We start from the raw sequence: 12,005 nt of genomic DNA on the forward strand, positions 1-12,005 counted from the left end.
AACTATTAGCACAGAGCTTTTGATTTAATTTAATTTTATTCATTTAGAACGTTCAACCAAACAGTCGGCACTTTTGAAGAACTCCAAAAATACCTTGAAGGGTATGTGGCAAACCTGACCCGTGATGATGAAAAAAGACATGCAAAGTAAGTGGAGGAATATTTTCCTAAGCTGGATATGACTTCAGCAGTTGATGAAGAAGGGGACAAATTGGTGTGATTCATTCTGTTGTCATGTTTAGTGTGCTTTCACTAGAAAATTTGGGGCAGGTCTTTTAAGTTGTCTTCCACAAAGAGGATACCACTTCCCACTAGTATGGATATTATTTTAGTTTATAAGTAGTCAGCTCCTTATTTTGGGTGATGAGTAGTAATGGTAGGGAGAAATTTCCTGATAAGGGGTCTTGGAAAAGGGATTCTTTATATTGTCTGTTGACTTAGCTCAAAAGGACATTAATTCAGAAATGATGCCGCTCTTGCCCATGGAAATCAAATAGGAATGCCAAAGTACTAGAGTAGCTCATTCACTCTGATTTCAGGTTAAGAACTAGCAGTATATTCAAAATTATTTAAGATACAAGGGAACTATTGTCCAGGTGTGTGTGTGTGTGTGTGTGTGTGTGTGTGTGTGTGTGTGTAGAGAGGAGTTGGGTAAGGCTCTAAATGTAGTAATACTGAAGAGACATTTTTTGTTTAATAGAAAAATCTACTTTGTAAAATTAAAATTATTTGCCAGTTCTTTGTTAAAACATTTTGTAGAGTAAGTACTTAAGCATATGTTCATCAGACAATACAATCACAGCTGAAGACTCAAAGGTCTAGAAAACTGACATTTGAGTTAAATCAGAGGATTCAATCAGGACCTCATAAGGTGTTTTTTTTGTTGGTTGGTTGGTTGGTTGATTGTTTTTTTGGCAAGAAATGTATTTATAATTTTTATGCCAAAGGCCTTTTTGTAGTAACAACAATTTATGAATAGCTAATCCAGAGCAGCAAACCTTAAATAAAAGAGAAAAATGAGTATTTCCAAATAACAGTACTTAGACATAAAGTAAGAAATGTATTTTTTTATGTTTCAAAAAATAGTTATTCTGGTTTAATCATAGAAGGCTTCAAGATCTGACAAAAAGCAAAACACAGGAAAGTTTCTCAGTGTAGCATTCTCCTGTAGGTGCCGCAAAGAAAATGGCTCTCAGGTTCTAGTTCCTCTCATTGACTCTTTATTTAACAGCTTTATTGAGATATAATTTAAATACCACACAATTCACCAGTTTTTACCTCTCATTGATTCAGTTTGACATTCGTCTATTTCTTGTGTGTGTGTGTGTGTGTGTGTGTGAGTTTTTTTTGTTTGTATATTCTATTGCTTTTCTCCCCAGACCTGACTGAGTCTGATCCTATAAAAGTTGAAATAGTCTTTGTGACAACTGTGGCCAGTAATTACTCAGAAATGAGACTGTTGTAAGAGTGGAATGTATGTGTGGCATGACCCCCGGTTGACTAAGGGAGTGTATGTAAAGTGTCACTTCTCTTGTGCAGGAGGTCCATGTCTACCCGGAAGTTGTCCAAAGCTCTCTCTCTGGAGATGATTCAACTGAAGGAGAAGGTGGCCAGATTCTCCTCATCATCCCCATTCCAGAACCTTGAGATTATTGCAACACTGGGCGTTGGTGGGTTCGGAAGAGTTGAGCTTGTAAGGGGTTTACGTTTCAAGCATCTGAGAGAAGCCTTTTGACTTTTTTTTTGTTTGTTTTATATTCCAGCATATCTTGGAGGAATGTATGAATTTTTATTGCTCACTTAAATGTTGCTTTGACCTGAAATTAAGAAAGTACACTTTCAGTCTGTATTTTGTATAGTAGCAGGTCTGTGCTAGTAAGTAACTTATAGCTATTTCAAGCTTCTTGCATCACATCCTTTGGTGAATTCTTTTCTTGATGGTAGTTATTGGAGAATGTGCCAAATAGCATTGCCAAACACTATAAAACATTAAAAATACATTTCCTAACAGCAAAATATGTGTATACATACACTCATGACACATGAACTGTCTGTACAGTAAAGAAAAGAAGAATGTGTCCAATGGAAGTGCTGTAGAAACAAAATCTTCAATATTATGGGTCCATCTCTTAAACAACTTCACTACCAAGACTGTCTTTGGCTTTCATTACTCTATTTTTGGTTGCTCAAAGTTTTCTATCAGAGAAAAAAGAAACAAAATATGAATGCAAGGGAATGTTCGAAGCCGTTTGTAGCGTTGATCAGGACAGCTGGGAGCGTATGGCCTGATTTCGGCTGGATCTTCCTCAGAGTGCTACCGTCAGATCAAGTGCTCTGAGGAAACTGTAGAATGGAAATCTGTGACCTTATTAGATACAGATGGTTCTGAACTCTTGGCAATTACCAAGTCCTTCTTTGCCCAGCAGATTTTTAATGATTCTCTGTACATTAACCTCCGGGAACTATGCTGACACTTCTGTTTGCTGGATAGCTCTGGGCATGAGCAGATCTGAAGTGCAGCCAGGAGACTATGGATAGTACACTTCACACCCAGTCAATACTTCATGTCTGATGGGTGAGGGGGAAGAAACAATTTCTTAATGGGCCGAAGAATATTTACAATGTTTCTTACTCCATATGGAGAGATGAGAGCAATATCCATCTGCAGCGATATTCATCAAAGATCTTGGCAAAAGGATTGAATGAACAGTACCGAGATCTGTTTTTTTCTATAGTTAGATAATAATAATTGAAACAATAATTCCACCAGTAATTTAAAAGTCATAGGCAGCACTAATGGCGAATGTGAGAAAAATATGAAGTGCAACCATTTCTGCACAATTTAATTACATGTCAACTGTAATCTGCTTATGTAGTTTTAAGCCTATCTGAATAAATACCTATTAAAATATTTTAATTTCCTTTTAAGGGAAAATTCTGTGTGCCCATCTAGAGCAGTGCTCTCTAATAGAACTTTGTGTGCTGAGGAAAATGTCCTGTATCTCCATTGCCTCATCAGGTCTCCAGTAGCTAGATGTGGCTAGTGCCACTGAGGAACTGAATGTTATTTTTAATTAATTTAGAATTAAATAACTTATTGTGACTAGGGGCTATCACATTGGATAGTGCAGATATAGATCTTGATTTAATATGTTTTGTTTTGAAAATCAAAGAAGTGAATGTTAAGAAAGAACAATTTGGGACAATTCAGGTTGAAGTTTTTCATGTCACATTCAAAACAATAGATTTTTAAACCGTAAATCTTCTAACTAGAGTTGTTTTTCTTTTTTCCTTGTTTCCCTACAAACGTTTTAGAACCATGTTTGTTATGTGAACTTTTTTGGAAATTACAATGAAGGGGAAGTGTGTACACCTCAATACACTCAGTTCTCAGAGGGAGAAGTGGTTAAAGCTTACATGCTATTCCAATGTGCAAGAATTTTTTCTCTCCTTAGTTAGCAGGCTTTCTATAGATGTTGTAAATCTTTCCTCGTAAGATCATTTTGAGGGATCTTTCTCTTCTTACATAGGTTAAAGTAAAAAATGAGAACGTTGCTTTTGCTATGAAGTGTATAAAGAAGAAGCACATAGTTGACACTAAGCAACAAGAGCATGTCTACTCCGAGAAGCGGATCCTGGAGGAGCTGTGCTCCCCCTTCATTGTAAAGTAAGTGAGCGTTTGGCTTCCAGAACATAGGACTTTAGGCCCTTCCCTGACGTGTTTCCATGCAAGAGGATGCACAGAGGCATAAGAGCAGACCCCACTCTGAATTTCCCATGCTAGTCACAGCAGCAATACATAAAATGTTACGAGTTTGAGATCTGGAGTCAAGCACCTAGATTTTTTTTTATTCTTGAGTAAATGTCAAGAAAATGTGTGTATGTGAGTGTGTGTGTGTGTGTGTGTGTGAGAGAGAGAGAGAGAGAGAGAGAGAGAATATAAAATTATTGCAAAATGTTTGAATTGATTATTTAATCCAGACCTAATGCAGAATTTGGGAAGTGAGAATCCATTTGAAACCCCTCAGGGACTATGTTGCTGTTGAATTGCTGGAGTAAGTAGCATGTGGGAGCACATGAGCTGCCAAGGAGCAACAAGCTGTGGTCCTGGCAGTACCTAGATGCTGACAGGTCCACCTCCTAACAGTTACTGTCTATGTGTAGCTATCACCAGAGTTTTAAAAAGAAATGATACTCTAGGTCACAGCTGTCTTTACTTGTGAATTCATGGGTTAGTGGTGTAAGCCAGTTTATATTTTCGGATATGTCTTAGTGCCCCAGAGTGTAGCTTCAGTGATTTCTGGGTGATATAAAGTGCCCTTTCAATGAATAGAATTTATACTGTGTGATCAAATGCCTTGAGAGAATCTTCTTGCCAATCCATATTCCTGATATATTTTTTCAAAATTGAAAAAGAAGGCTGAAGCCAGGCAATGCTGGCAATAAAGCCATCCGATTATCTTTATATTAACTATGTCCCAAAATACATCTCCCTCTTTTTTTTTTTTTTATCAACAATTCATTAACAAACTATGACAAGTGGCTGCAGGGCATGGGTTAGGTTTTATTCATTTCTCATATCCAGCTCTTTACAAGGTTCGTTGCATATAGTAAGGTAGTAATGATACTAAGACTAAATATTAACGACAGCATTTATTGAGAAATCAACATGTGTCAGGCAGTCTTCTAAGCAATATATTAATATGTAACATACATATAAAATACAAATACAGAGGGTGCCCCCAAAAATGTATACACATTTTAAGAAAGGAAAACTGTATTAAAATTGTAACACTCAATATATACTGATAACAAAGATGAATACAAGTCACTGCAACTACAAGAAGTGCTCAAAGTGGTTACCATCAGCGACCAGACACTTCTGATTACGGCGAACTACTGCTTGAGCAACATTGAACAAAGTGTCCACTTGAATACATTTTTATGTCACCCCTGGTGTATTATTTATTTTATAAATTTATATTTATTTTATATATAATAGATATATCTAAAATATATATTAATTTAATATATAATCAATAATATATAATTAATGCATAGTCAAATGACTATATGTATTCATTTGATCTTCATAATAGAACAATGAGGTAAATGTTATGATTGTCCTCATCGAAGAACAATAAGAAAAGTGAGGTTGCATAGCTAATAAGTAGCCAATCAGGGAGTCAAGCCTAGGGAACTGATTCCAGGGCCCACACAGAACCCCTGTACTAGACCGCTTCTGCTGTCTGTATATGATGTAACCTGGGCATGGTGCTAGGGAGAAAAGGGTTTCTTTTGATTAAGACCCAGAAGCTGCTTTCACCTAATGTGGAAACATAGTACCCTGTCCAGGTCTCGCATCAGGATTGAGGTTGTCATTTCCTGAGATTCTGGGAGTGCTGCCATCTGAGTCATTTGGCTCAGTCTCTCTCTTGCCATTGCTCTTAGATAAGAGAAACTCCTTGCCCAAGATCATACTCTCTCTCCAGGTACATCCTGGCATCCAGTCACAGCAGAGCTCCTTGAAGCTGAGCCTTTCATTGAAACTAGATTATAATCCAACTCTCTCTCTGTTCAAATCTACATCCTTCCTCCTCCATGGGTGTCGTTCTCAAGTGCACTTTCCACTAATCTTATGGCTTACAACCCTCTGTCTCAGAGTCTACTTCCTGAGACCAGCTAGAGGATATAAGACGTGGGTATGAATAACTGTTATGCGAGGCAGATCTTGAGGGAGATATACGCAGAGTTCTCTGGGTTTTTGGAGGAAGAAGGGGCCATGTTTAGCGGGTGGGATAATGAGCTGCTTTATCAGGAAGGTGACCTCTGAGGTTGGCCTTGAGGAATGGATAACACTTTTACAGTGAAATAGATGAGGAAGTCGTCTGTGAGTAGAGGGAGGGCAATCTAAGTAATGCGGTTAAATGTGAGCAAAAGCAAGGCAGTAGGAAAGATCAGAGTACTCAGCAAGAAGCCCAGCATAGCTGTACGATGTTTGGATGTTCAAAACGTTATTGATGATGCTCTTAAGCAACTTTAAAGAGATTTTAAAACTAGATTTCTAATAATAACCATGTTTTTATCTGTCTCCACAGATTATATCGTACTTTCAAGGACAATAAATATGTATACATGCTTCTGGAAGCCTGCTTAGGTGGGGAGCTATGGAGTATATTAAGGGACAGGTAATGAAAGAAGATTACAAACAATAACTTTAGTCTACTCATAATTGGTCTAAACGATCATATATTCATGATCATTTAAAGAAACATGAAGGAAGTAGTTAAGTTATGATTCTAAGAAAATATTATCACTTAATAAAATATTAATAAAATAGTAGTAATAGTGATATTTTCTTAGCCAACATTATAATTGTGTCATAGGCACACTTTGGCAGTCATTGTCATTCTCATATTACAAATTAAAGAATCCCAGGCTTAGAGAGATTGTGAACTATCCGTGGTCACATAGTATGAAACAAAGTAGGTATAAACCCGAATGTTTCTGATTTTGAATCTCTAAGAAGGGAGTTGAAGAAAAGGGTGGGGAATGGTGAAGCCCTTCTGAAAAGCAGAGTAAGATGTGTGCAAAGATTCAATTTTACAAAAGGGGTAGTTTCTGAACAATCAAAACCATGTATGCATAGGGCTCCAGAGTAGACAATTCGGGGTTTTCTAGACAATGCAGATTTTTCTCACCAAAGAGTAAAAAGTATAAACTTTTCCTCCAGTGAGTTTTGAGTTTATTCAGGGATACAATGTATGCACTTTAAAAACATTTCTTTATTTAATGTGAAAACTAAATAGGACAAAGAATTTGCAATTTGTAATTATTAATAAATGCCAAATGAGTGTGGTAGATAGTAAGCTCGGAGGCGAGGAGAGATAGAAAAATGTGATGGTATATGGAAGGACTTGAACTAAACTCTAAAGATGACCAAACTGTGGAAAGACAGAGAGGAAGGGAAAATAATGTAAGATACAGCAGAAATGTTGGGATGAGATTAGGTCTGTTTGTGGATGATCAACAGTAGAATTTAAATAGAAGACAAGGGAGCAGAAAAGGAGATGGGAAGGTAGGTTTGCACTAGGTTGTGTGCCTTAATGCCAGGCATTTAGAAAGTGTTACCTGGGCCAGTTGTTCTCAGCCCAGACTACACATTACAGTCACCTGGGGGTTTTACAAAGTAAAAATGCTGAACTTGACGCCAGAGATTATGGTTCAGTTCATCTGGGATGGGGTCCAGTGAATGATTTTTTAAATGCTTCTCAGGCAATTCTAAGACATTCATGGCTGATAATCACACACGAAGGCAATAAGAGACCACCGAGCATCTGAGTAGAAGATGAATGTGTTGTATTAGAGCATATCATTGGATAGAACATATCATTGAATACAGAGAGCCTGGAAGGATGAGGAGACTTGCATGATCCCTGCAAAAGCATTTGCATCTGCCATCTTTGTTTCAACAGGCTAATCTATTGAAAAATCTAAATCTATTTAGAAAAGGGAGTTCCCACTTCCTGTTAAGCACTGTGTCTAATCCTCTCAACAACACTGTGAAGTGAGTAGTAAACCGTTTTATAGATAGGAAACTGAGGGTCAGAACAGCTAAACAACTTGCCCAAGGACACAGTGAGTGGAAAAAGCAAGAGTCAAAGCCAGCCTTTCACCCCAAATCCACATTTCTGTTATACCATGCAGCAAATCGCTGCCGCATTGCAATCATTCAGTGTGTAAGCCTACACACAATGCTAACACAGTGCAACTCCAATATCATGAAGGTACACCAAATAAGAAAGAGTTATGACCTCATTTTTACTGCTATTGTTACATGCTTTACAAACAGGAAATGCAAATGATCACTTGAGTCATTTTTTCGTCAAGCAATCAATTACACACATCTGGTTCAGGCTTGCCATTGAAATAGTTGCATTTTCTCCAGTGTTGCATTTCTCCATAAATATCTACAAAAAATTACCTTTCTATGTTCCTGTGTAATTACCAGAAACAATTGTTTGAATGTGGACATTTTAATTTTAGTGAAGTAGTTATCGTTTGCATCGAGTATCCTGCTAAATTTCTTTATGATCAGCAGTCTAATTCATTGGCAGTATAAAGTACTTTTTAGTATTGATGTCCTAGAAAACATTTATATTGCATAAATCTACCAGTATAATAATTGGCACCTAGAACAGACAACAAAGATATACATCTACAGTATTAAAAGGGAAAATGATTTTTTTGCAGAGGCAGCTTTGATGAATCCACCTCCAAGTTCTGTGTTGCTTGTGTGACAGAAGCATTTGATTACCTGCATCGACTAGGTATTATGTACAGAGACCTGAAGCCAGAAAACTTAATACTAGATGCTGAAGGTTACCTGAAATTGGTAAGACAAATTCTCTTACTTACAGTATCATATGAGATATTTCCAAACACAAAGTTGTGGTATAGTTGCAATTTCTTTTAATTTTGGTACACCTGTTATTTTCACTTTGGGGGGTAGGGCCTTTGAAATTGACACACACAACACAGGGAGCCGTGTTACAAGCACACTCTTTTTGGCCTAGGAATTTAATGTTTCATCCATATTTATGACCCCTATTAGGGATTCACATAACAGAATGCCTTTAAATTTGGATTTTATTAGTATTTTTTGACTAATAGTCTTAACTAGGTTTTAATAGATTCCTGCTACATATAGGGACTGGCTATAAGGGATAAGGAAAGAAGATAGCATGGCTCCTGCCCTGAGATACCCACGGTCTGTACAGAGAGAAAAGATACACATATGAATGTTGGTAGTTTTTTTTTGGAAATCTTTCTAGGTGATCCTGAAAGTACAACCAGGCTTGAGAATCACAACACTAGGGTACAGGCTCCTTGGCGACCGAGTCTTTCCTTGCTGTCATCTTTGTATCCCCTCATGCCCAACATGAATCCTCTTGTATGTCACACTAAAGAAAAAAATGCTACCAGTCACATAAACTGCTTTCCGTGAGAAACTGTATTAGAACTGGGCAGTCATATTTAGGAGAAGCCAAGACACTTTAGTCCTTAGGAGGGGACCCCATCAGGATGGGGTGCCAAACTGAGTTTTCCTGAGTCCATTTTGTAAGTACCTCAAGGACATTAAAGTGTCTCTGAACTTAACATTTGCAAACATATTAAAAGTTTTTCACATCAAAACTTTTATATATGGGAATAATAATACCTACCATTTCATGATAGCTATGTGTAAAGCTACTGTGCTAAACATTTTGCAATTGAAATATTTAACAATTGATGAGATAGTTTTTGTCATCCACATGTTACCATGTATAATTTAGTCTTAGGAATTAAATTATGTGTAATTGCTAAGGGATTGCTCTCCATAGTAAAGGAGTAAAGTCCTCTCATGTGAAATATGGCTGACTTCCAGGAAACATTTTGATCCATTCAAGCCTTATCTTATCCATGAAAGACAGTTTTGAGATTGGTGAGGTACTAACACAAGCCCTCAATCACTCCTCTTCTTCACAATTCCTTCATTGGCTCTGCCTCTCACAGCTCTTTAGGGAAATCCTTTGGAATATTCTAGAAGTAAAAAAAATATCATGAGGGGTCCAGATATCCATTAGGTTCATTTCTTTTTTTATAGCTGTTTGTTTTTAAAATATTAGATAGCATATTCAATATTTATAGTCATGGAGATCAGTAAATATCTCTCCTGTTAGTCATGGTTATAGTCATAGTCACCCTGCTAACTCATTTGCCAACCAGCTAAATGAAGGTTATTAAAATTAAAGAGTAAATGTTGGCTATTTGCATTTCTAGCTGTATATCAAATTAGATGTCCTGATCCTCTCACTATAAAATGTCTAAAAATACTGGATGAAACATGAAAAACAGTATTACATGCAGGGCTGAATTTCTAAGACAGCATTGGGATTCTCCTGAGGCTGGGAACCAAGCTTGAGCAGTAGCGTAGGATGGAACTCAAACATTGGAGCTGCTGTCTTGTGGGCACCCAGCAATTCTAGGTGGCCTAGAGGTTTGATTTTATTAGCTGCACCCTCTGGAAACAGGAGACCAAGGTTTGGACCTGGGCAGTGTGGGCAGTTCAAACAGAGAACATTGTACAGAGCCAGGAAACACACAGATCACACTCTCAGAGAAATAGAAAACAAGAAAAAATATTTACAAACACAGAGTAAATGCAAGAAAACATGCTTTTCTCATTATTGGGCTCTTGGTAGAGAAACAGAGGTTACCTCTAAGAGTTCTTGGCCACAAGCTGGTCTTTGTGGAGATTGGGTGCCCAGTCTTCAAGGATGGAAAAACCCAAGCAAGAATTTGAATGGAAATGGAGCCATGTTGGTAGTATATTCAAGTTTCCAAGAATAAATGTATATTCTCTCTGGAAGAATGTACTCTCAACTTAGGACTCTCAGAGATAAAGTTCCAGGGAACATGAGCTCATGTTTAAAAAATAAAATTTAAAAATATATAAGATAAAAAGGTGCCATGAATATTATATGGCAGACACATAAGTGTTTCATATATTGGAGTAATCAGATAAAAACTGTAAAATAAATGCATCTAACGCACCTTATAAAAATAAGAGAGGAAATAACAAATGAGTAAGGAACAGAGTCTCTCGAAAACGATCTAACAGATTTAGAAAAAACTAACAAATAAAACTTCTATTAAGAAATTAAGAACATAATTGAAATGTAATATTCAATAGAAATTTTCATGAATGGTGGAATAGCTTGCAGTGGAATGATCTTATTGACATTAATTATAATATATGTATAAAATGTGTGAAGACATTGGAGAACAATAAAAAATAGACTTTGAAACTTTGAAAAAAGGGAAGGAACCCAATGTGGGTCAAATCCACATTGATACAGCTGTTTGCAGCTGTTCATTTCAGGACACTCCTTATTGTATAAGGCACAGGGGATAAACCTTTAGTTAACATCATATTTAACAGTGAAATATTGAACATTTTCCATTAATTGTGGACAAGGCAAGAATATTTTCTGTCACCACTATTATCAACATTGTAGCAGAGATCTTAGCAAATGAGATAAACCAAGAAAAAGAAATGAAAAGCCAAAGATTAACAAGAAAGAAGTTACTTATCTTTATTTGTCGATGACATGATTGTTTATGTAGAAAAGCCTAAAGAATCTATCAAAAAAGTACTAGAAAGAATAAGTTAAACATGATTACAGCTACAAAGTCAATATATAAATAAAAATTCTATTTCTATATACTAGCAATAAATTTTTATAAAGTAAATAAAAATACCATTTATAATATCAAAAATCAGAAAATAATTTTGAACAAAATTAATGTGTAAAAATGTGGAAGACTTCTACATTGAAAACCAAAAAAATATTGCTGAGAAAAAAAATAACTATATGGTAAGATACCCTATGTTCATAGATTGGATAACTCAATATTTGATAAGATGTCCATTGTCCCCAAATCTAACGATTGAAGGCCATTGCCATAAAAATTGGAGCAACCATTTTTTAGAAACTGAGATGTTTATTCTAAAATTTACACTTACATGCAGTGTTCAAAAGAGTTAATAACCACTTTGAAAAACGAAGTTGATAAATTTATAATATCTTACATCAGATTTATTATAAAGTTATACTAATCAAGGCAGTGTGATAATAGTGTAAGGACAGACAAGTAGCTTAATATAACAGAATAAAGTCCAGAAATAGATATATGTAGTCAACTGATTTCTAGCAAAAGAGGAAAGACTAGTAGTCTTCCCAATAGGTGTTGATGAAACAACTGGATATGGATATGTGGGGGAAAAAAATGAACCTGACTCACCTCCCAGTATATACAAAAATTAATTCCAGATGAATCCTAAACCTATAAAGCATCCAGAAGTAAACGTAGGGTAATATCGTCACAACATGGGGTAAGCAGAGATTTCTTAGGACACAAATAGTAGCAATCTTAAAAAGTTTGGGCTGCTATAACAACAAT

At 36.2% G+C, this 12,005-nt stretch overlaps 1 protein-coding gene across 4 annotated transcripts in view; it reads left to right on the forward strand.

Annotated features, from left to right (window-relative positions):
* Window positions 1-12,005, forward strand: part of PRKG2 (protein kinase cGMP-dependent 2) — a 125,323-nt gene that overhangs the window by 80,470 nt on the left and 32,848 nt on the right. For 3 of the 4 annotated variants that reach the window (XM_074324384.1, XM_074324382.1, XM_019720111.2), the window contains exons 10-14: window positions 48-146; window positions 1,539-1,692; window positions 3,530-3,666; window positions 6,098-6,187; window positions 8,253-8,394. In XM_074324384.1, the coding sequence (XP_074180485.1) occupies window positions 48-146; window positions 1,539-1,692; window positions 3,530-3,666; window positions 6,098-6,187; window positions 8,253-8,394 (622 nt within the window). Of the gene's footprint in view, window positions 1-47; window positions 147-1,538; window positions 1,693-3,529; window positions 3,667-6,097; window positions 6,188-8,252; window positions 8,395-12,005 lie in introns of those variants that run through there. The other variant, XM_074324385.1, reaches the window with a different exon arrangement.

This window comes from Rhinolophus sinicus, linkage group LG02 (genome assembly GCF_036562045.2).
Source record: "Rhinolophus sinicus isolate RSC01 linkage group LG02, ASM3656204v1, whole genome shotgun sequence".
Lineage (NCBI taxonomy): Eukaryota > Metazoa > Chordata > Mammalia > Chiroptera > Rhinolophidae > Rhinolophus > Rhinolophus sinicus.